We start from the raw sequence: 26,003 nt of genomic DNA, 5'->3' as shown, positions 1-26,003 counted from the left end.
CTCATTACTCCACAAATTATTTTTCCAATAGTCCTCTGGCTTGTTCACATGATCTTTAGCAAATATTGCAACTCTGCCTTGTACACCGAGGTTGTTCCGTGTTCACCTGCTGGCAGACTCATGAACATTAACATTAGCCAAAGTAAAAGAGGCCTTTCGTTTTTTAGAAGTTACCCTGGGTTTCTTTCTGACCCACCAGACAAATGTGCAACCTTTTCTTACAAAGCAGCTTGTTGGTGCAAACAGATGAATTAGAAGTCTTGTTCACTGAAAGAAATCTTTTTAACAATTACATTCTCTCTCCTTAACACAAAAAGAAATCCACAGCCCATGCTCTAAACCCACCAGCAGTAAATATGGAAATTTACTGCATGAGAGAAAACAAACATGCACATACATGAACTATGGTCACTATGGAAACCACTGCCATCATAACCAAGACCCTGAAGAGATCTCTCTACACACTTGCACTCACATTCCCTAAGAGAGAGTAACACTTGAAATGAGGGGTGTGTGTATGTGTCATCAGTTATGTCTGTGATTCAGCATCCTCCATCTCCCTATCAGTCTCCACGCCTCATATACCATATATATCTCCCTCTCTTGTAGAAACTTCTCTCTGTCACTCTTTGGCTTTGTCTCTCTTTCTCTCTTATTCTATCTTTTCTTTCTCTCTCTTCAGTGCGCTCTCTCCTTTATAACAGTCTGTCTAATTCTGTCCCTGTCACTAGTGTGTCAGTCTGCCCTTCTCTTTCTCTTTCTTTTTCTCTCTCTCTCTCTCTCTCTCTCTCTCTCTCTCTCTCTCTCTCCTCCCCTCACTCACCCGCCCTCTCTCTCTCTTTCCCTCTCTCGTTCTCTCTCACTAACACTCACATTCACTCTTGCTGTCTCTGCCTCACACACACTGGAGCTGTGGAGCTCTGCACTACACTTTAGAGAAGATCTCAGTGGTAAACCGTTGTGTGATGGAGCTCATGACATTCGTTATTCCTTTGCTAATCTTCCTTGCTGAGAAGGGGGTCACAGCTCCGGTAACCTCTGACCCTGATGTGACCCCAACAATCCAAATGGACCCGTGTGAAGGACAACCGTGTCTAAATGCAGGAGTGTGTGAACCTGCAGAGGGAGAAGAGCTGAAGTACATCTGCACATGCAGCACGCAGTTCACCGGACACAACTGCCAGGTGTGTGTGTGTGTTTGTGTGCGTGTTCATGTGCTGTCTGTATGATGCGAAGAGGAGAGTGTTGCTGTGGCAACAGAACAGAGAGGAAGCATGTGTGTGTCTGTGTCCAACAAAACATTGGCATCTCTTCATCATATGTGTGTGTGTATTGTGTGTGTGTGTGTGTTCATGTGTTGTCTGTAAGATATGAAGATGAGAGTGTTGCTCTGGCAACAGAACAGAGATGAAGCATGTGTGTCTGCGTGTCTGTGTGTGTTCAACAAAACGGAAAATCTATTCTTCATGTCCTGGTTTTATACACTTATAGAAGATAGATTTGTGTGTGTGTGTGTGTGTGTTTACCCATTGACCCATTTACAGTGTTGCTGTGGGAAGTATGTTAAATTCACATAAAACCTAAAGATCAGTTAGCATGATGCTTTTCATTATCAGATTGACTTTATCATTAATCTAAACATTATCTACTATCTAACACATAACAGCAATAAAAAGCAAACTACATACCTAGTAAGGTTTTCTCTTTTAAAATACCTTCATAATGTAACATAAAAACATCAAATAATACAATCGTTTGTAAATTTCTAAATCTGCATCAAGCAAACGCTTTGTTTGAATGTTTATAAGAAAACTGTATAAATGATGTCATATACATTAGAGGATACAATATTTCTGTAAGGTTTATGTATCTGCTTGTTGTTTGTATTCTTATTCCTATTTTCTCAATTCATCATCCCACACTGCAACAATGAGCAGTACTAATAACCTAAAGCTAAAGAGTAAACTAAAGAAGACGTCTAATAACATATAATAAACACAAAATACAGTCGACTGTATAATGTGAGCAAAATAGAATATAATAGAATGTATGCAATGTATATAGAAACTATACTGCTTACACAGACAAACAGATTTGCCCTGACACAGCACTGCATTTTGGCCCTGTATTTGGCACTGTATTTACACACATAAATACCCCAAATGACGTTAAGGAAAACGTGCAGAAACAACAATGCATGCTGTAAAGCCTTCTTAAATCCAGCTTTTTATTGGAAGGTGGAATGACGCTTACCTGTTTTTTACATTTTTATACACTTTAGTAAATCAGTGGCAGGGGTGGAACTCAGGTGGTTCACTGCCAATATGTCTACAATCTAAGTCTCTGTAAATAAAGTTATCAGGGGTCATCAGTCTTATGTGCATTCTTACAGGTGGACTCAGGTGTGGCTCCTGACTGATTAAAATGAAAACCTGCCACACCGGTGCTTTGTGGATAAGATAGATGACGGCTGTCTCAAACTAGACCTGGCCGTCAGATCTTTAGCAATGAGGATCACAAGCAATGATAAGACCTAACTGGCTTTGTAGTTACAATGACCTTGGCTCTCGGTAACCAGAAAATACTCAAAACATAGAAAAACATAAGTCTAATTGCTCTTGGAAAACTGCTGTAAGTATGATTTGAGTACAAACCATTCATCCATCCATCCATCCATCCATCTATCCAACAGTCCATCAATCCATCCATCCATCCATCCATCCATCCATCCAACCACTCATCCATCCATCCATCCATCAGTCCATCTATCCATCAGTCCATCCGTTCATCCATCCATCCATCCATCCATCCATCCATCCATCCATCCATCCAGCCATTCATTGTTTGTTGTCTATTTTATCATAGGGAATTAATATCCACTCTTGTTCTGTACCCTTACCTCTGTATTTCTGTTGCATGCTCAGTTTTTCAGCTGACTTAATATTTACATAGTCACTGTTAGACTTAGACATTAATTATTGCTTTCAGTTGATCAAATTGTGTTTCATGGTGTGACTAATGCCAGGAAAAATGTCAACCTGTGTGAACATACAGGTGCTTTAAGCACAAGAAATATTTGTTAGGTATGTGTACAAGAATAAAATAACATATACACCAATCAGAGATAACATTAAAACCACCTAACTTGTCAAAATCTATCAGATCTTCCATCTTTCGTTCTTCCAACACATCAACTTAAAAAACTGACTGTTCACTTGCTGCTTAATTTATCGCACATGTTGGCAGGTGCCACTGTAACGAGATAATTTAATAGTAATTTAATAGATAATAGTCTGAATTTACTCCCTGATATAAATACGCTCCCTGTCTCGCATGGCTGTGGCTCATGTCTCTGTGTTCAATAGAAGCTCATCAGCATAATGCTACTCGTCATTTTCCGTCATTATTAATCACCTTAGTGCAGAGATCATCTTTACAGAGTGCAGTCTTTCATTACTGAACATCAAAGGAAGTTTGAAGTGCACTTAACGCGCTAGCACCAAACATGCATGTAAATGGTCACAGTATGTGCTTTAATGTGCTGAGTCACTCCTGGATAAATTCTAAAATAAACTTTATGATTTAAAACATAAAGTTGAATAATGAAAGGCAAAGCAGGTGCAGGTTTTTTATTGATGTGTCCTTCTCTTTTCCTTCAGCTCTCTCTCTCTCTCTCTCTCTCTTCATCTAACGTCACCCAGACGTCACACCCCTCCCCCATTTTAACCTCAGACCAGACGCACACTTGGGCTGGTTCGCTGATTGGCTGTGTAGTCATTTCTGTACAGGGATTGGTTAGAAGAAAGTCGTGTAGTCATGGTGATGTCACAGTGTATCCTATTGGGACTTTGTATTTGTCCTGTAACCCTTTAGTGTTCTTATTATAGCCCATACACAGACACACACACACACACACACACACACACACACACTCACTCAGTGCAGGTTCTCTCTCTCTCTCTCTCTCTCTCTCTCTCTCTCTCTGCAGGAGTGTAATATGCTAATGACCTGAATTGTTAATAATGGGTGCAGGTTGCTATACTTTTTAACGCATGCTGAGGTTTGGCTTTGTATGTGTGAGTGTTTGTGTGTGCATGTGTGTGTGCGTGCGTGTGTGTGTGTGTGCGTGTGTGTGTGTGCACTATGCAGTTTATAACTGTGTAACATTAAATGCACTCTCTCACCTCAGCAAGGACAATTAGTAGTACACTACTTCAGGAACAGATTTTTTTTAATTTTTATTTAATTAATAATTTTTTTTTTACATCATTTTGGAAACATCACTGCAGAATTCCACCGTGGACGTGTCCCAAACCACAAATTACCCTATTCACTTAGCCACAGAAACTGCCTTTGTTGTCATTTTCCCCTCTTTCCCCCCCTCACCTACTTGCTTGTCCTTCCCCTCTTCCCCTGCATTCTCTATACACACTGTAATGTTTAGCAGAGGCAATGCGACACTGATTGTACGTTAACTTGTTAATGTCATGGAGTGTTATCTGTTTTTTTTTTTTTTGCTGTTTGATTATCATTGGCCTCCTGTATTGTTTTGTGTTGTATTCATCCTAGTTGTCTTGTCATGCCCTTTGGTCATGTGCAACTTCATCTTGTAGTATTCTAGTTTTTGTTTTATTTTCACTCATATTGTGTAATTTCTGCCAGTCACTTTGTTGTGACCTACATATCATCTTCTTGTGTTCCTTGTCCTTTTGCTTCATGTCTGACATGGCTTTACCAAAATCGGAGCTGAACTACAATTCCTGTCAGCCTTGGCGAGTCACATGACCATCCCTGCTGAAAAATCCAGCATATACCAGCATGAATTCCATGCTGGTCCAGGCTGGTTTTTACTGGTTCAGACGGGTACAGTGCTGGTATAATGCTGGTCAGTGCTGGTATAGTGCTGGTATAGCTGGGTGACCAGCATAGTCATGGTGTTATCAAGCAAAACGGGGCTGGTGTAGCTGGTTAACCAGTATGATCTTGCTGGAATGAGCTTTATGGGAACAAGCTTTATTTTTGCTTGTGTATGTTTCTATGTAACACATTAATATAAGATTAAAAAACCCAATATATTGGAATATATTTAATTATATGTAATATTTCTTTTACTCCCTCTTTTGAATAAAGAACTGAAATAACAAAGAATAAAAACATTTAAAAATCGTTCGTTAGGGATTAAAGTGTCTCCACACATTAAATATAGTAATACCAACAAATGTTGACTTCCCGGGCTCCATGAGGGAAGCAGCATATAAATCATACAGAATGATGGTTTTTGAAAGATAAATATATATATATAATCCATTTGTCTCAATTAAGAAGTAGTTAAGTTGTTTGTCTGTTTTTTTTTAGTAAAGCGGTAATGTGAAGAGATATTACCCAACATCAGCGTTGCTATGCAACCTTTAAAGCAACTATGTTCACGAAGGTAAATGTAGTTCCTGCACTTTCCTAAAATAAATCTCGCAATGTTTTCGACTACATTATATACAGTGTTTATCGAAATTAGTATAAGTGCACGTGTTCCAGATCATCATGTTTTTGCCACCGTAATTAGGATTTTGTTTTGGGTAAATAAAAAGCTTCCGCTTCTACACGACGAATCTGCTGATCACTGGGAATCAGAATGTTTGCATACGTGTATAGCAAGCCGTTTTAACATTTAATGGCTAGTCTGGATATGTATTATAGATATCCGTAATTCAGTTCTGCCTAGTCAAAATGAAAATTTCAGATATCCACAATGGCATTCCTCCTATCTACAATTGTCTTTTCAGTTATCAACTTCATTCTTCCTAGGACGAAGACGTCACTTTTCCCATTCATGTCTATGGAGTTTCCCTTAACAGATATATTTAATTCAGTTTTAGATATAGATGTGAAATGTGGATATATACAATTAATGTATGACTATCCATAATTCCGGTTAGAGATATCTACAATTTAATTCTGACTAGTTACAATTCCAGTTTCAGATATCCTCAACTCCAATCAATTAAAGATATCTATAATGTCTTTTAGAGATATCTTAAATTAAATTTTAACTAGTCAAAACTAGATTATAGATATCTTGAACTGAAATTGTGACTAGTCAGAATTAAATTGTAGATATCTCTAACCGGAATTATGGATAGTCATAATTTAGTTGTAGATATCTGTTACCAACTTATAGATATCTTCAAATGAATTTTGATTAGAGATATCTTTAACTTTCATTCTTCCTAGTCAAAATGTAATTACAGATATCTTGAATTAGAGTTTTGACTAGACAAAATTATGTTGCAGATATCTGTAATGATGTCACTGCAAGTAGGAGGAGGGTCTTGTTATCGGTGGGAGGGGCTTCTAATTATTTTATCTACAACAGCCATAGATATATACACTAGATGTCGCCTTGCATACTACAGTACATTGGAGCGAATGCGTCAACTGAGCCGCCATCTTGGTACGGGGGACAACCTCCTCAATGCATTAGCGTCAATGTAGGCAAAGAAATAAAATCACCATAAATGGTCATGAATGCCATTTTCTAGTTTTTTTTGGTTCGTTCCAAAGGTCAGACATGTATTTATCATTAAGACCAGAGAAAATTTAAGGTTTTGATATTAAGATAATCTACTTTTTCACAATATAATGCATAGTGCTAGTAGGTGTAAATTTATTACTTACATTCTTCCACGAGTAAACTTCAAATGAACAATCACTACTTACCTTATAGCCTACTGCATGCAACACTGCTACAATGGTGTGACTATACATGTTCATTTAAACATTTAACTTGTATTGGTTCATTAAATATGATACACAAAGCAATTTGCAGGTGGAAGCAAATCACAAATTTGAGAGGAACATAATGTGAAAGTTAGATAGTTGAGGTTCCAAAGACTGTTGAATCTTTTATTTATTCTTTTCCCGCAATACTTTTGCCACATTAAATAAGTATGTACTAAAGTCACATAAACCAACAACAAAAAAAAAACCCACAAAGTTTGACTTTGAGGCTGAACTGCCAACCTAACTGGTGACAGCTTTCCAGGACTGTCAGCTGAATTAACCATTTAAAAAAAGTGTTTAGTGCTGCAACTGCAACTCGTCTCTGTTTATCACTTGGGAATCTACAAACAGATTCAGATTCAGATTATTTTATTTAATGCCATCCAGTCAGCAATCAAAAGCTATTTTCATGGCAAAATTCAATTACAAAAACACATATAAATGCAATAAAAACTAAACAAATATAAACAGCAAGTCATATTATACAATTATTTATTTTAATTAAAATACAATAAAAAAAAATCCAAATCCTTTTTAGGCATAATGTCATTAAATATGTCTTTAAGTGAAGTAACTTGATAGAAGAGCATTCTGCTTGTGTTAAGTCCAGGAAAATCTAATAAAATATGTTTGACAGATAAGGGAATCTTACAAAACATACATAAAGTTGGGTCTTTTCGCCTTTAAGCAAAAAAAGCATGGGTCCATTTTTAATGTCTTTATTAAGAGCTTGGGAATCTACAAACATTGTCTGTTTTCCTAACTGTCAAAAACTAATAGGTAACTAGCATGGATTAGCTGTGTTCGTTAACCAAGGACTAAAACAAACCAACGGAACAAGAAATATAATTTCCTAACATTCAATATCATGAAACACATTCTCACTTGTGGAATGTAATCCCTTGCTGTCTGGTTTTTAAATTTCTTTCGTTTGAACAACCAAATGCAGCACAGAAGTCCGGCATCGTCCATGCATTTGAGGTAAAGGAGCACCGTACAAAGATGGCGGCGGTTTTGACGCATTTTTAGGACCCCAATGCGACATCTAGTGTATAGATATCTATGTACAACAGCAACCGAAATTTCTTCTGTTACTTGTAAACCGGCTCAAATGATTTGTTTTCATATCCCATGGGAAGCCTTACATTAGCAACGTCATGCACAACTATACTGACGAGTCAAAAGGACATTTGCGATATCTATAACTTGCCTGCCTCGGCCAAACTCAATTATAGATATCTGCAATTGTCATTAAGGATGTGTGACGAGTTGAATATCGTTTTCAGTGACGTCATTGCAGATATCCGTAACTCACTTCTGACTATTCGAATCTGAATTCCAGATATCTCGAACTTTCTTTGTGACTAGCTAAAACGGAATTATAGATATCTCTAACTGTTATTTTGTTAGTGGTGGCTTAGTGATTAGCACGTTCGCCTCACACCTCCAGGGTCGGGGTTCGATTCCCGCCTCCGCCTTGTGTGTGTGTGGAGTTTGCATGTTCTCCCCGTGCCTCGGGGGTTTCATCCGGGTACTCCGGTTTCCTCCCCCGGTCCAAAGACATGCATGGTAGGTTGATTGGCATCTCTGGAAAATTGTCCGTAGTGTGTGATTGTGTGAGTGAATGAGAGTGTGTGTGTGTGCCCTGTGATGGGTTGGCACTCCGTCCAGGGTGTATCCTGCCTTGATGCCCGATGACGCCTGAGATAGTTCGGATGACGCTTATCCGAACTGAGGTAGTTCGGATAAGCGGTAGAAGATGAATGAATGAACTACGACATGTTTGACCAAACTCAGGTTTATTGGGTACGATGGAAGCAAGACTTCTTCAGGGCACAAATACTACTGCTTAAAGGTATGTAACTTAAGCAGTAGCTGTTTTATTGTAACTCGTTCACTGCACAATATAAACAAATGAGTGATATATAGTTTTGTTTCTTTTTTCAGAGAAGAAAGAAGACATAGAGCAGGAGTTGTCTAAAGGCAAACCACTCCAGGGGCCTATTGCACAAAACTAGGATAAGAGATTAAGCCGGGATATCTTGGTGATCCTGGCTCAATTTATCCGTGATCCGGTTACACTAAAGCTGTATTAGGGGCGGTACAATGTTATGGTATAAATTACCATGGAGATTTATTCTGTGGAGCTAGCCTGCTCCAGACCAGGCTAAGTTCTAGGATCTATTTAATCTCATCCTTTATGTCAGTCAGCAGTCACCACAAACGGAAACCAATAGTTATTCCACTGCCCACTATACATTGTTATCACATATAACTAGACCCACTGTCATTATTTAAACATTTGTGATCATTAATTTCAATCATTTTTTATAAATGATAATTTTTAGATGATGTTGCTATCATTAGATAATTTACAGTTTCCCATAGACTATATGGCTATATATAAAATGATAGAATATTAGGGCCACAGAGCAAAAAAAAGAAAATTCAGACTTTGAGAATGAAGTATTTAATAATATTGTAACCCGTCATTTTAGAGGAGGACAGTTGTTAAAATGACAGCTGTGGGGCATTTCGTGGAATTGTTCTTCAGTATGATTTCACAAACAAGGACATACTTAATCTTTTGGCACATCAGCACATCAGCACATAAGTATCAGGACTGTAAAAGGTATATGCATCTTTTCTGCAGAAAGAACCAGCCTCATAAATTTATGACTTTTTCCTTCTTCCTCAGTGTGGCCCTAATACTCTGTCGTATAAAATACACATGCCATATAAATATACAAAAAACATAAAGTGTAACATTATGTTCCTTTATTGAATAAGGATAAAACAAAGCAGGTAAACCATCAGCTCCTTTTGAAACTGAAGTCACATAGTGACTCTACAAGATGGAAAGCACAGAATCAAAGCATATTATACAACAAAAGGATAAATACACATTCAAAACGTCTGTATATAACACACCCCACATGTCTGCTCATTGAAATAAATGCAGGACAAATCCATACACATCAACTGAACAGACAAATAAATGGATGCAGTAGCCTCCCTGCAAGCCGACCACTGTCGTCATCAGGGAAGCTTGCCGGATTGTCCCAGTCCATGGCTGGTGGCTCTCTGGGGGCGCTCTCCTTCCTCAGGCAGGCCACATTGTGGAGAACAGCACAAGCCACAGTAATGTCACATGCCCTCACAGGGCTGACCCTTAATTTGTGAAGGCAGTGAAAGCGTGCCTTCAGGAGGCCAAAGGTCATTTCAACTCTGGCCCTGGTCCTGGCATGGGCATGGCTGTAGGCCTGCTGTGCTTCCTGGGGGTCTGTGAAAGGTGCTAGGAGAAAAGGCTGGTAGCCATACACCCTGTCTCCCAGCAACACACCAGAGAGTTCACCTGTCAACACAAACTCTCATCATTACTACCTCATAAACACAGTGATATTCTTGACACACAAGAACATTCAATGGAGTCAGTGAGCAAGCGACCTTGGGTCCTTTGAAAGGCGCTATATAAATTAAAGTGATTATTATTATTAGCTCATCTATTTATTCAATTTAATTTAATTTTATTTATATAGCACTTTTCACAATTGTTTCATTGTTTCAAAGCAGCTTTACATTAATAAAAGCAGGAGAACACACAGAAAAATCGGTGGACAACATAAGAAGCAGAGTACAACGGCTAAGATTAAACCGTACTAGTGAACGTAGTAATAATGTAAGGCTTTGATCATTTATCAAAGCCTTATACAGTGTGATGGAGTTACTTTACACAATTTCACTCATATCTGCAGTCCAATTCAATTAAAAATTCAATTGTTTCATAATCAGAGTACAACTGCGTTTTTGGAGATGTGAATTAACTATTTGGATTGTAATTGTGATGTTTTTAGCGGAGCGGTGAGTGTGTACTACTGTGCACTACTTACGCATTCAGGCGGTCTGCAGTACTTTGCCACGCTTTTTCTCTTTGCTTTACCACTGTGGCGGTGTTGCCTTTCTTCTTAATTATGTCTTTTACCTCCTTGTATGCCTCCATGAGGATTTGTGCCTCCGACGGGGAAAAGTACGCCGCTCTTGTTGCCATGGTGAATCAGTGAATCTGTGATCGGTGGCAGGTCTGTTTGAGTGAGCCGTGAGCGTGCGCCTATCCAGGATTGGTTACACCTGGCTTGATGAATCCGTGTCTGCTCATCCTGGCTTGGTCTTTATGCAACCAATTAAGCCCAGATGCACTTGTTTTGGATTCATTGAGCTCAGCTCAGTCATTTATCCTGGATGTCTTAATTCTACTTTTGTGCAACAGGCCCCAGGTAGCACCTCTTAACAAAACATGGTCATCGCCACAACATACTACTTGTTCCTCGCTAAAAGAGAGAGCGGAAGCTAAGAACAAAAATGTGTGTTGTAAAGGTTATATTGTGTAACGTTATTTGTGCACGTGTTTATATTATAGTGTGATGGCAAATGTCATTGTCCAATAAATATTTTAAACAAACATATATATATACATATACATATATACATATAAAGAAAGCCATGTAAATGATAGGAATATCCAGAATGTTTTTCTTTTTTAAAAAGTGAATTGCAATTCTCTAGAAAATTGTCTTGGTCTTTATTTAACTATGAATATGCACTAAGAAATGTGATATGTAACAAATGGGTTTTGTTGTGGTCTTGCTGGGATTATACTAGCATCCAAAAGACAACATATGTTGACCAGCACACCAGCATCCCAGGCTGGTCGGCCAGCACACCAGCATCCCAGGCTGGTCGGCCAGCACACCAGCATCCCAGGCTGGTCGGCCAGCACACCAGCATCCCAGGCTGGTCGGCCAGCACACCAGCATCCCAGGCTGGTCGGCCAGCACACCAGCATCCCAGGTGGTCGGCCAGCATCCCAGGCTGGTCGGCCCGCACACCAGCATCCCAGGCTGTTCGGCCCGCAAACCAGCATCCCAGGCTGGTCGGCCAGCACACCAGCATCCCAGGCTGGTCGGCCAGCACACCAGCAACCATCACCTAATGCTGGACCAGCATACCACCATCCCAGGCTGGTCGGCCAGCACACCAGCAACCAGCACCTAATGCTGGACCAGCATACCACCATCCCAAGCTGGTCCCAGCATGCAAAACATACCTTATGCTGGACCAGCAATGCTGGTTTTTTTTAGCAGGGATGTCACACATCACTGATCACTCACAGCTGTTTCAAGTTACTCCTCATTAGCACAGCTGTTAAATCTCTGGTTTCTGTGGGTTTTATTGTGAAGAGTGTTTGCATGGTACTGAAGGCGGTGTATAATCCTGCTTTTCATGGTCTTCCTTTTGTACTTTTTACTCCACAAATCACTCTTTCTTTTGCTCTTTTCACTCCACTCCACATTCTCAATGTCATCTTGTTGTGTTTGTGTCTGTTTTCCTATTTCTTTCTGTCTTCTTGTCTTTTCCATCATGTCATTGTGCTTTTTTCTTATCGTCGTCTTGTCACTTTCCTTATTAAGCGCTCATTTCTGCCCACTCTGTTCCTGTTACTGTAGATGAAGTTGTTCAGTCTAAAAGCTCAGTGTGTGAAGTTTGCTTCTTATCTTAGCTGCCATTGATCATTGCCATTGAGCACAGATCACAGCACCAGAAATACCTTTATCACCTTTAATAACTTTATACATTACAAGAGCTTTAGATCAATTACCATACAACCATATTGCAGTGGTAGCTTAAGCGGTTTAGGGCTCTGCATTGTTGATCAGAGGATCAGGGTTCAAGCCACAGATTTGCCAAGCTGCCACTGTTGGACCCATGAGCAAGGCCCTTAACCTTCTCTGCTCCAGCGGAGCTATATCATGGCTGACTCTGCACTCTAACCCAAACCTTCAATGTGGGGATATGTGAGGAAAGAATTTCACTGTGCTGCAATGTATATGTGACAAAATAAAGGCTTTTTCTTTTCTTATTTTTCATCTATTAGCTTGAGATATCTAACTACTCAAACACTTCACTGCTTGTGGAGGAAAGTACATATCATGCATCATAGTTAGCTTAGCTAGCTTGATGCTAACAACAGATAAAAATGGTGTCATCAAAGAATTGTTCCCAACTTCACAAGTCCAACACACCGAGATGGAAAACGACATCATTCCAACATGCAAACTATAACTTACAAGGCAAGTCTACACTCTTTGTAACTGCACAGTATCAGGGCTCTCAAGTTTTGAAGACAGGCAAGAGTGACATCTCCACACACACACCCCTTGTTCCCCCTATCTTTGATAGCCTCCCAAATTGTTTCAATCCAGTCACCATTGAAAAAAGAAACCAGGGGCCTCTATTACTCAGATGTTTTCTGGCACCATCTCAGGGCCTCCAGTGGGCCACACCCCCCAGTTTGAGAACCACTGGCCTAGACTACTTGTTCTGAGAAGGTGTTGTCAGTGAACCGGGGCCCCCTGGCACCATCTCAGGGCCTCCAGTTTGAGAACCACTGGCCTAGACTACTTGTTCTGAGCAGGTGTTGTCAGTAAACAGGCTGTAAAACTGTTGGCTAAGTTACAGAGACTAGTGGCTAAGTGGTTTTCTCTGTGGGTGAACGAGGATGATCCTAAACAATGCAAGGATATGCTTTTTTTTCAATGGTTGTTGCGTTAATTCTTACCCAGATACAATAGTGCTATTTTCTGATTGGCTATTGTGTAGCCTCCTTTTTTGATTGGCTGATAAGTGGCAGGCTTGATTGTTGCCCGGTTCCATAGAGAGAGCGGTGCAGACAGATACATTTTGGGCGGTGTGGCATATTATATATATTTGATAAATAGTAAGTTTTTCTGCGTGAGAAATACAATGTGTGGCGGGAGTGCGTGACAAAAGACCGAAATGAGTGACTGTCACGCTCAATGAGTGACACTTGAGAGCCCTGCAGTCTGAACTGTGTTCATTTGCTTATTCCACAATCATTATAATGTATATACATTTAGACCATTTGGCTGACGTCCATATCCAGAGCCACTTACATTTTATCTCATTTTTATATAACTGAGCAGATGAGGGTTACAGGTCTTTCTTAAAGTCTTGTCTTCTGGTAAAGTAGGTTCCTGACTTTTGTGTACTATATACTTAACTCACTTTGTTCTTATAGATACTATTGATACTATGTTCTTATAGATCGTATAGATCTTATAGTGTTGGTCCTTGCTTAGTTGTTCTCTCAGCTGATTAATCAGGAGTAGTTTCAGTCTCCCTTAAGGTGTGAATTGTGAGCAGGGATTACTCGTTTAAATTGAAGCTTCTCCGTTTGTAAGTATCTATCTAACACATTGCAACATAAGTGTCTAGTACTGTTTGATATATTCTACCATTCCTTAAATATCACTCTTGGTTGACTGCTGATATGTGCCTCAAACTTATCTCTGTACTCCTACTAGCACAGACGCTCTGGTCCACAGAGCAGAGGTCACAATTACTCCTTTGCTTTTCTTGCGCTAAGAGAAACCTGGATATCCCCACAGAACACTGCTACACCAGCTACTTTATCCTCTGCCTATGCTTTCTCTCACTCACCATGAGAAACAGGCAGGGGTGGTGGTACAGGTTTATTGTTATCAAAGAGATTGTGCTTTACATCTCTCCTCTTGTCTCATTTAACCATCTCCTCTTTTGTATTCCATGCCATTTCAGTCACATCTCCAATCAACCTTGTTATCATTGTTGTCTACTGCCCTCCTGGTCCCCTAGGAGACTTCCTGGAAGAAATGGACACACTGCTTAGTGCTTTCTCTTCCAATAGCTCCCCTCTGACAGTGCTTGGTGATTTCAACCTCCCCTATGACAAGCTTCAATTTTCTTCCCTCCTGACTCTTCTCGACTCATTCGCCCTGACACTCAACAGCTACAGTACATCCCCACACACAAAGGAGGCAATGTCCTGGACCTGGTTTTCACCCGTCCTTCTCCAGCAACAGACGTGACTACTACCCCACTACACGTCTCCGATCATCACCTGGTATCCTTCACCATCACTCTCCTTATCCTACCTAAAACTACCTTTCACCCCCTCGCTCTTACCCACCACAACCTTCAGTCTGTCTCCCCTTCTTCTGTAGCTTCTGGCACTCTTTCTTCTCTTCCTGATCCTGAGTCTTTTTCCTCTCTACCCTTGGACTCAGCCACAGATACTTTCCTCTCATCTCCTTCCTCAGCTATGGACTTTCTCTGCCCTCTGTTCACTAAACTCAAGAAAACTTCTTGTTCCTCTCCTTGGCTTTCAGATGTGCTGCACAACAATCAAAGAGAGCTAAGATCATCAGTGAGAAAGTGGAATAAATCACAACTTGATACAGATCTTGATTCTTACCGTACACTCCTGGCCAAGTTCTCCTCAGATTTGACTTCTGCCAAAACTTCCTTCTACAAGGAAAAGATTGAAGCTTTGTCACAAGACCCTCAGAAGCTCCACATCATCTCTTCTTTACTCAACCCCCTGGCTCCACCTTCTTCATCCTCCCTGACTGCAGAAGACTTTGCTTCTTTCTACCATGAGAATATTGAGGAAATTTGCAGGACCTTCAATTCTGCCCCGACTGCAATTACATCTCACAGTATGGATTCCCCCACTCTTTCGTTGTCACATTTCTCAACTGTAGCAGCAGAAGAGATTTTACAACTCATCCAGTCTTGCAATCCTACCACCTGCCCATTTGATCCACTCCCTTCTACTATGCTCCAGACCATCTCGCAAGACCTTCAGGCCCTTCATTACCACTATCGTCAATAGATCCATAGCATCTGGTCAAGTACCTACTACTTTCAAGACAGCAAGTGTTATTCCCATCCTAAAGAAACTTGCTCTGGATCCATGAGACATCAGTAACTACAGACCGGTATCACTTCTCTCGTTTCTTTCAAAAATTCTCGAACACATTGTCTATAATCAACTGTCTGTCTATCTCTCACAGAACAACCTCCAAGATCCCAACCAGTCTGGCTTTAAAGCAGCTCATTCCACAGAGACAGCCCTTTTGGATGTCTCTGAGAAACTACATGCTGCTAGATCGGCCAAACTGTCATCTGTCCTTATCCTCCTTGACCTTTCATCAGAGTTTGATACGGTCAACCACAAGACTCTCTTGTCCACCCTCAGGAGTCTTGGGATTTGCGGATCAGCTTGGGAATGTATTGCTTCCTACATGGAAGGACGCTCATATAGGGTAACATGGAGGGGAGTGACATCTGCTCCATGCAGACTCTCCACTGGTGTCCCACAGGGCTCAGTACTTGGTCATCTTCTTTTCTCCCTGTATACTCACTCTTTTGGTGAAGTTATTTCCTCACACGGGTTCTCTTACCACTGCTATGCTGATGATACACAACTTATCTTCTCTTTCCCACCCTCAGATACCACAGATCTGATCTCAGCATATCTGGCAGAAATATCATCATGGATGACTGCTCATCAGTTAAAGCTCAATCCTAGCAAAACTGAACTGCTGTTAATCCCAGGTGATTCATCCCCAGGTCATGACCTTGTTATATCCCTGCACAACGACCTGATCTCCCCTTCAGCCACAGCTCGCAACCTTGGGGTAACCATGGACAATCAACTGTCATTTTCCTCTCATGTTGCTAATGTGACTCGCTCATGTCGGTTTCTTCTCTACAACATTAAAAGGATTTGGCCATTTTTGTCCACACAGGCTGCTCAGGTACTTGTTCTGTCTTTTGTCATTTCAAGACTGGATTACTGCAATGCACTGCTGGCAGGTCTACCTATGAGTGCAATTCCTCTGCAAGTGATCCAAAATGCAGCTGCACAGCTTGTTTTCAACCTGCCAAAGTTCTCGCATACCACCCCGCTGCGGCGATCCCTCCACTGGCTTAAGGTAGCTGCACGCATCAGATTCAAAACACTGATGCTGGTTTACAAAGCCAAAAACGGACCAGCTCCCTCTTACCTCAAAGCCCCCATCAATCCTGCACCCCGCACCCTGAAATCTACCAGCACTGCTCGACTGGTTCCACCATCTCTCAGGGTAAGATACAAGACTCTACAGTATACTACAAGACTCTTCTCTGTTCTGGCACCAAGGTGGTGGAATGAACTTCCCCTAGGGGTCCGGACAGCTGAGTCACTGGCTATTTTCAAACGGCGGTTGAAGACCTACTTATTCAGGAAACACTTCAACTAGCACTTCTTGTCCTATCTTTTGCATTTATATAAAAAAAACTTTGGAACTTTGAACAATGTTTTAAACTCATGGTATCTTAAGTATGTAACCTAGTGAACCAGCATTAATGTATCCAGTGATAGAGATTTAAGCACTTATGTACGTTGCAATGGATAAGGGAGTCTGCCAAATGCTGTAAATGTAAGAGCCCAGCAATAGCAGCTTGGTGATCCTGCGGTTTAAGCACACATCCTTACAAAATCTTAACCACTGAGATACCAATTCCCCTGTTTCTTTATTTATTTAATTTCATTTCATTTCTTTATTTACTAATGAACAAGTCACAATTATTACTCGTTTAGAATTAGAGCTAATGTTGTGGAACAATATAGTTCCTGTTATCACTTTTTCTGAGAAACAGGAACGTGTGAACTCCTCTGAGTTAATACCTCTGTCTTGAATAATTTCCTGCATGACAAAGTACTTATAACTGCATTCCAACCATAAATGTCGAATAAAAGTCAACACATAAACAATAATTTTTTTTCTTTATTAGAAGTTGCCTGCTGTATGTCCATATGTATGTTCTGTTACTGTAGCAGTGTAATATACAATTTCTGGCCAATACAATTCGTGTTGAACTACACTGGGGTATACTGAGAAATATTTCTACATAGAGAAATATTTCGATTACTTGTTCCATATCCCTCAGAGCATTTGTGTTTGAGAAAATTCACACATTCATACACAGCATCAGTTTTCTGCAGTACTTTTGTTACTACTTAAGTAAAGAAGAGGGTTAGAACTTCATTTATATTGTTAAAAAAGTAACAGAAAAAGGAAGACAATGTGAAATGGAAAAATATAGACAGCAACATCTGATAACATTGTACTCTCTGTAATTAGCCAGTGCTGACCACTTTCAACATTCTCTCTCTCTCTCTCTCTCTCTCTCTCTCTCTCTCTCTCTCTCTCTCTCGCTCTGAGGTGCCATAGCTCTCAGTTCACTCTTTCTTATTTATTTCTGGACACAAATTAAATCTTTGCGTGTGTGTGTTTTTGTGTGTGTGTTTTTGTGTGTGTGTTGTTGCTCCTTTCAATGTCTGACTAGATCATAGAGTTTCTTTCACGAATGAACAGAATTGGAGATCAATGGAAACGTGTTTGTGATTCAGTAGCTTATGTGTGTGATGGACGGACGTGATGTTGTGTGTCTCCGTATCACTTCATCTGTTCTATTATGCCTCCACTTCTCCTGGAGTGTCTGTTTCTTAGCAACCACATGACCTGCCTGCATGACATGTCTCTGTGGCACCCTCCTCTACATCACACACTCACACTCACACACATTCACACACAGATGGTGATGGTTTATCATGGCTGAGACAATGGTTCTGCTGCTTTCAGATAGGACATAATGTTTCTTCTGTTCTCCCCACGCACACCCACATGCACACACACACACACACTTACTAATTTGATGCTCTTTAACCGAATGCACAGTGCAAACTAAATTACAGTAAATAATGACATGCTGTATTTGTGTAGATCATTTAATTACACAAACTGATGAACCCCAACTGCAGTCTTTGCTGAATACATTATAAATAAAGACAATAAACAGATTATATTTAGCTTCAAAAGATCAATTTTATAGAGTATAATTATGCCTAAATAATATATGACGATGATGTAAATAATGTTTAATGTTCACATCAATATCAGACTGGAAAAAAGTGTGAACTCAGTGACATCTGTAACCGTGGCATGAATGTTTGTGCCAGATGGGCTGGTTTGAGTATTTTAGAAATTTCTGATGTCCTGGGATTTATACAATAAGGAGTATACAATACATCATATTAGATACAACATGCTATATATCACATATGTAGGCAAAGTTCATTAAGTTCATTTAGTCTTATTAACATAATGATGCATCGTTATAGAAAATTGTTAACTGGTTTATGTAAAAACAATAAATTATTCAAAAGTTATTTACTTATAGACAATATTGTATGCCATTATCTTATATTAGTATAGAGGCATAAAGGTGGTAAAGAAATTCTGTTTTTCAATTAATACCATTTTATCTGATAACACAGCACTGTTTGTCTGAGAAAAAAAACATTTTTTCAGTACATAACAAGAAAGATCCCAAGAGACCTGTATGATCAAAGCCTGTTCTTATTTAAAAAAAATATTTTTAAATCATGAGACCAAAGTACAGTATTTAAAAGATGATCATATTTTTTTGTTTAAAAAAAGAGCTTCTACTATGTTTGATAAGCAAATACATGAAAATTAGAACTTAACACTGTGTTGAAATGAAAAATGTATTATATAATGATTCATTCATAATGCAGATTCATTATTATAAATAAACAGACACTATTTAAAAATTTTCATTTAAACAAATGGAGAAATTGCTTATTTTTCCATATTACTTTATTGATATATAATATAACACATTACTATTGATACACTTGAAAAAAATGACTGAAACTAAATGTAAACAAACAATATTTGTGCTTTCTAGAAAATGTATTGTTGGAAAATGTAAAATGCAAATGTCAAACATTTCCATGGAGAAAACTAAAGAGCATTTAACAGAAACTAGACCGAATGATGTTGAGCCATATCAATTACGTAATGGATATTAAAATATTTAAGCATTTGATCCGTTTGAATCTGAGTCTCTTACACTCACTGCATTTTGTAGTGACCTTTATTGTTGTTACTTCTCTTTGAAGTATATTGCCAAGGCAGAGAGGCTGAAATAGATGCAAATTCAAGTTAGTGTGGTTTATTGACTTCAGGCAGAATAAGGCAAAACAGTAGGTAATATCAAAATCCAAAAAAAAACAGGCACGGCTTAGACAATGAGCAAACAGGACATCGGAGGTTGGACAATGGCAAAATATGGATAACGGCAGATTTAGAACCACAGGCTTGTTATAAATAGAATACAAGTGAAACTGAACCTATACCTCAGTTCAAACTAAACGGTGAATAAGAATAAAGGCACATACAGCGTGTGAGTCTGTAATGGGTAGAGAGTGTGAGAGAGTGTGACTCTGTGAGTGAAGTCAAATCTCATATTTGTTTCTCTCTTCTCATCCCTATCTCTCTATTTTTTCTTTGTAGTTCTTTGCCGACCCCTGTGACAGTGACCCCTGTCTCCATGGTAACTGTACACGTCAAGGAGCAGAATTTGTGTGCGTGTGCAATGATGGGTATGCAGGAGTCAGGTGTGAGCAGCCACCTTCAACCTTTGACCTTGTTGAGTCCAGCTGGGACCTGGCAGCCACTCCAGCTACGACTACTCAACCGTCTCAGCCAATCACAGAGCTCAGTGACACTGAGGCACCACCCACTTTGCAACCATGGCAACCAAAGCCTGGACAGAAAGTGATTGAGGTACAATGGGAGGAGCTACAGGTATGTGCATGTGTCCAGCAGACTTATACATCATCCTCATAATAATAATAATAATAATAATAATAATAATTATTATTGTTGTTGTTGTTGTTATTATTATTATTATTGTTTCCAACAAATTCTAAGTGTGTTTGGGTATGATACAGATCACTGATGGATCAGAGTGTGTGAGCATCGCAGGCACTGAGCCAGCTGGAATGATGACGGTTTCCATGGAGATTGCAGAGGGAACTGCAGTAAAGTAAGTTTCCAGTGATGTGCTAACTAAAAACAGCCTAAACACAGGATCTTTCTCAGTGTTATACAATGGATTTATTAATGAAAACAAAACAATCATGATCAAAGTGTCTTGTCCAGCCAAATGTGCCAGAGAGATTTAGATGTTTAATGAGACATCTCTGGATATTTTATCAGATAGCAACTAGTAAAATAAAGCCATCAGTTTAATAAAATACACATTAATGAGTTCCAAGCTGGAGAGCAATGGGTAATCTGGAGTCGGTAAAAGCCGGTATCATGTATAGGTAGAGAATATAGTCAGATAAAGGTATAAAGTTGAGAAAAAAGGTCAGATAATATCTAGAATGGAACAGCAACCAAGATAATAGCTGAATGAATAGCACAAAGTTACACATACATAATATGGCCAAAAGTATGTGGATATGTATATATGCAAGTATGTGACCAGCACACATATGTGACCAGCACACAAATGTGACGCTTCACCAAACTGCTGGCACAAAATTGGAAGGAAGTGAAAATTGGAAGTGTCTGACCTCTTTAATGCTCTTGTTGCAGAATGAACACAAATTCCCATAGCCATGAACCAAAATCTAGTGGAAAACCTTCTCACCAGTAAAGGGTACCCAGTAAAGGTTATCTCATCAGTATTAATACCCATGGTTTTGTATTGTGATATTCAACAAGCCCGTGTGTGCTCGTCAGCCCATATGTGTCTGCATAGTTTTGGCAATATGATGAATATTATAAAAAGTTAATTGATAGTTGATGAGTAATTATGAATTATGTAATTATTCTCTTGTTCACAGATGCAAATAGAGAGAGCTGAATTATTACAGATCAGTAAACAGTGATTTGTGCCTTTGTGTAGGTTGGTACTGAACATTAGTGGAGCTGCAGCATTGTGGCGGGTTGGAGCTCTTGGTTTCGACCGGTGTTCTGTATCTGATGGCATGGTCGTTTGGTTCCAGCAGGACTCCAATGGCCTCGTAATCTCCGATCAGTTACTGCCCCTCGGACACAACTACTTCATCAGTAAGAGAGTCTAACAGTACTGCTATGCTGTAGCATTCATTATCGTGTGTAAGTGCATCAGGTATCTCAGTATTGTTTATGTGTGTGTAGCTGTGCTGCGCATTGGAACCCCTTCTGGTCTGGAAGTCACTCTTAGATTACAGTTCACTGTAAAGTCTACTAGCTGCATGGAGCCAGGTAGCAACTTTAGTGACCCACAATGCACTGGGAGAGGGAAGTGCATCACACAGTCTTCTGTGGTAAGCATTCACAAAGATGCTGACTACATCCCAATCTGAATACTCCTGCACTAAACAGTGTGATGAAATAGTATGCCGTTGTAAATGACCACAGGCTGTATAATATTGATAACTGTATTGTAGCATATGTCTGTAATACAGGGCGTGTGTGTTTGTGTGTGTGTTGCAGAACACATTTTATTGCCTGTGCGATGTTGGATACTCTGGAATCTTCTGTGAGGAATTTGATGCATGCAACGCAAACCCGTGTGAAAACAATGGGACCTGCAGTGACATCACACAGAGACACGAGGGGCATGACTTCACTTGCACCTGTCTGCCAGGTGTGTTCATTATAAAGATAATGTTACCGCACTGCTAAGGGCCCAGAATAAACAGAGAGTGGCTGAGAAGAAGAAAATTGGAGAGGCAGATGAAACGAGGATGATTAGAAGTCTTATTGTAACTGGTTTTTGATTCATGCCTGTGTGTCTTACAGGGTTTGAAGGCCAAAACTGTCAATCTCGGGTAAATCACTGTGCTTCAGAACCCTGCAAAAATGGAGCAACATGCACAAGCACACTGAACGGCCCACAGTGCACCTGCGTAGAAGGTATACAGTCCAGATTGTATAGACAAATGTGCTTCTCGAAATGGCTAGTACACACTTCCTGAAAAAAAATTCTCGTTCACAAATGGGCTCCAATCTGTTTACACCCATGAACAAATGGTGTGATATATGGGCAATTACTGTACATGACAATCTGCCTACAGTCTAACTCGTTGAAAAGTTCACCCAGTTAATTAAACTATATCAAAAGGACTTAATCATTAAATATATTTCACAGTGAGATTCATGAAACCTATTTAGAATGGGTTTGTTGATTTAGTTAAGTGACTCATTCATCCTATCACTACTCTGGATGGTCTTGGTTAATTTAAAACGCTGACTCAGCTATAAGACACTACTGGGGCCTTTCTAATATAATCTTCTTTTTAATACCTGTTTTAACTCCCAATAGGAAGAACAGCCCATATTGACTCCGTCCTGATTTACGCTCCCTTTCTGTCTCCTGTACTCCCTATCTGTGTCACCTAGTTGCTTATTATAATCATATCGTCCTGATCCTTTCCCGAGAGAAGCCATGGCCTCAGCAATAATGCAAAAATCCCAATTTACAGTTCTACTGAATCTCTCTTTCTTTCTCTCTCTCCCTCTCTCTCTCTCTCTCTCTCTCTCACACACACACACACACACACACACCCTGCAGGTTATAAAGGAAATATCTGTGAAGTAAGAGACGACCCATGTGCTTCTGGTCCATGCCACAATAATGGCACATGTTATCTGCAGGCCGGTGGACAGGGCTTCAGCTGTACCTGTCCTCCCGGTTTCACCGGACACACCTGCACTCAGCTGGTCGATTTCTGCTCACTCAACCCATGTGCACATGGAGTATGTCGCAATGTTGGTACGAGCTATAGGTGCCTGTGCGTGCCAGGTGAGTCTCTCTCTTACACACACACACTGTCATGTTAAATCTGGGTAAAGTTGACATTTGAGACAGCATTTAATCATAAGTCATTTAGTCATTTAGTCTCATAACCGTAGGTTTTATAAGCCTCATGGATAGCATAGTGAGCTGTTTGTTCCACCAGGCTGCAATGAGGATATGGGCAGTAAGAAAACCTACACAGCTGAAAACAAGCTCTCTTTAAACTCTTGGCTGCATTAGTTAGCCAGTTTGTCAATACTCAGGCCAAACAAGTTGGCAAATTGCATAAGCACACAGTGCATCAGTCATCACACAGTGTCTTTGCTGCTAACCAGGTATTCAAACATGCCACACTCCACATTCCTCCCAAATGAATGGACACAGCTTTTGGCCAAACAATTAGTTTGAACACAATGTCGCTCATAAGTGTACTAAGTACTTTGTCTGGTTGTTTTATCAGACAATGTGACCACCATATGTTTTGATTACTCTGGTAAAAAGAAGTCAACTGATCAACACTTGATGCAGAGTTGGAGTTATCACACAAGGTGCTGGCCAGATTTAACTTTTATAACCAGGAGGGCCTTCTGTGTTGCAGAAGAAAGGAAAAAGAAAACTCTCAAGAGTTTCTCCTTAAGTGAGGTTGGTGACAATGAGTCTGAATGGACCATGTTCAAGCTGTGGACAGAAAGTTGTTGGTTCCTGTCATGGAGGTATATCTACGAGCACTGGTGGACACCAGTTGAGGAAAGCTATCAGGTAGAAGAAGGCATTCTGAAGTGTGTCCTTTTTCAGTTGAGAGGTACATGAGAGGGCTGTGGCAAATGAAATTGTAGAAGCAAAACTTTAAGTTTTGAGAGGCCATGAAAAAAAAGACTCTCAGTAGGAAATAGATTTTCAGGTGGCCTCAAAGACATTCTGGCAAACTACATTAATTGATGAGGGCAATATTGCAGCTAAGGCAAGTGAAGCACAATGTTGACTTCTACTGAAGTGGGCCAGTGCTGGGGCATTTTGAGGAAATCCATATCCTTAGGACATGCAAGTTGGAGTGGATCAATCACTGGTGTTTTTTGGTCCAGCTCAGTGGCAAAGGCTTACCATAGCAGTTAGAATTCAAAATGTCAAGGCAAAGGTGGGTGAGATTTGGTTGAAGAAAGCACTTGACAAGGTTGGGCTTGTGTGGTTAACACAAATGTTCAGTGTTGTTTTGAGTTTTGGCAAAGTATCATTGGACATCCAACCTGGGAAGATAATTCCTAATTTAAAATAAAAAGAGACCAGAGGCTGTGTTTCAATTATATGTGTCCAACTATATAGGAAGTTTCTGGAGAGGAGGCTTTGTTCAGTGTTTTCAAATACATTGAATTAATGATGAGGAATACAGGTTCCACCCAGTTTATGGAAAAACAGAATCTTGCACAGGATTGTGGGTTTTCATTGGAAAACATACAGTAATTCAGTCTAGATATTTCTGTAGTTGCCTCAATATTTTTTTGTTGTTGGTACTGCAGGTGTACAGAGTATTTAGGTTGCTAATTTGTACAGTGCGTCTTTTTATGAACACAGTAAGACTTCTTCAAATTCTTGGAATGCAAACAAATTTGTTCAAGGCTTCATTCTGTCAAGGGCATGTCTTGTCTCCAAATATGTTTGTGGTTTTCATGGACAAAATATCAATTCACAGCCAATGTATGCAGATGTAAGTAAGGAAGTAAGTGAGTAAGTCTGCCATCCTGTGGAAGAAATGTGTATTTACATAAGGCAACACTGCTCCAAACTTTGTCTTCTGTTTTTTTTTTTCTCTCAGGTTATCATGGGTTGTACTGTGAGGAAGAGTATAACGAGTGTCTCTCAGCTCCGTGTCTAAATTTTGCTACCTGTCGGGATCTGATTAACGCTTATGAATGTCTATGTATGCCGCAGTACACAGGTACACATTTATGTCTGCTTCACAGTGATGCATTTGCGTTGACTGTGTGTGCTTTATAGTAATGTACTTGTGGTCTGTAGGAAGCTTGTGTTGTGAAATCCTCTGGTGTGTGTGGTTTGTAGGGAGACACTGTGAGATTTATCAAGATCCATGTGCCAAACTGCAGTGTCAAAATGGAGGACAGTGTGAAAGAAGGCAGAGCAATGCAACCTGTGCGTGTGCACCTGGATACACAGGTGAGAACATTCATATGTGTATGTATGTGTGTGAGTGTGTGTGTCTATGTGTGTGTGAGTGTGAGTGTGTGTGAGTGTGTCTGAGGGACTCTTTATTTCTCTTTCCTAAGGTGAGAGCTGTGAGATTGACATTAATGAGTGTGAGAGCAACCCATGTCATCATGGTGGCACCTGCATTGACCAGGCAGATGGCTTCCTCTGTCACTGCCCACCTGGCTGGGTGGGCGGGGCCTGTGAAATCCGTGAGTCAAACCTTTAACTCGAATAATCTGCTTTAATGTAAGCGAGTATCAGTGAGCGTGGTTGTTAAAAAAGAGCAATATTCTCAAACTGCAAGCAAAGTGCCGGAAGAGTAAAGGGAAAGGAAGGTGCATGCCCAGTGCTCAATGTGTGACTTAGTGTGAGCATATAATTGATTATTTCATTACATTTATTCATTCATTATAAATTTATAGATGAAGTTTTTTCAAATTCTTGTATTCAAAATTTACAATTTACTGTATTTACTT

At 39.9% G+C, this 26,003-nt stretch overlaps 1 protein-coding gene across 1 annotated transcript in view; it reads left to right on the top strand.

Annotated features, from left to right (window-relative positions):
• Positions 1-868: 868 nt before the first annotated feature.
• The window catches only part of dner (delta/notch-like EGF repeat containing), a 30,517-nt gene continuing 5,382 nt past the window's right edge, over positions 869-26,003 (top strand). The window contains exons 1-11 of the mRNA XM_060877631.1: positions 869-1,184; positions 20,043-20,336; positions 20,483-20,577; positions 21,448-21,611; positions 21,702-21,850; positions 22,020-22,173; positions 22,329-22,442; positions 23,101-23,331; positions 25,136-25,258; positions 25,381-25,494; positions 25,605-25,736. Of these exons, the coding sequence (XP_060733614.1) occupies positions 966-1,184; positions 20,043-20,336; positions 20,483-20,577; positions 21,448-21,611; positions 21,702-21,850; positions 22,020-22,173; positions 22,329-22,442; positions 23,101-23,331; positions 25,136-25,258; positions 25,381-25,494; positions 25,605-25,736 (1,789 nt within the window). The 5' untranslated portion in view covers positions 869-965. The remainder of the gene's footprint in view (positions 1,185-20,042; positions 20,337-20,482; positions 20,578-21,447; positions 21,612-21,701; positions 21,851-22,019; positions 22,174-22,328; positions 22,443-23,100; positions 23,332-25,135; positions 25,259-25,380; positions 25,495-25,604; positions 25,737-26,003) is intronic.

The sequence above is a fragment of the Tachysurus vachellii genome, chromosome 9 (genome assembly GCF_030014155.1).
Source record: "Tachysurus vachellii isolate PV-2020 chromosome 9, HZAU_Pvac_v1, whole genome shotgun sequence".
NCBI classification, from domain to species: Eukaryota; Metazoa; Chordata; class Actinopteri; order Siluriformes; family Bagridae; genus Tachysurus; species Tachysurus vachellii.
This window is presented reverse-complemented; position numbering and strand designations above follow the sequence as displayed.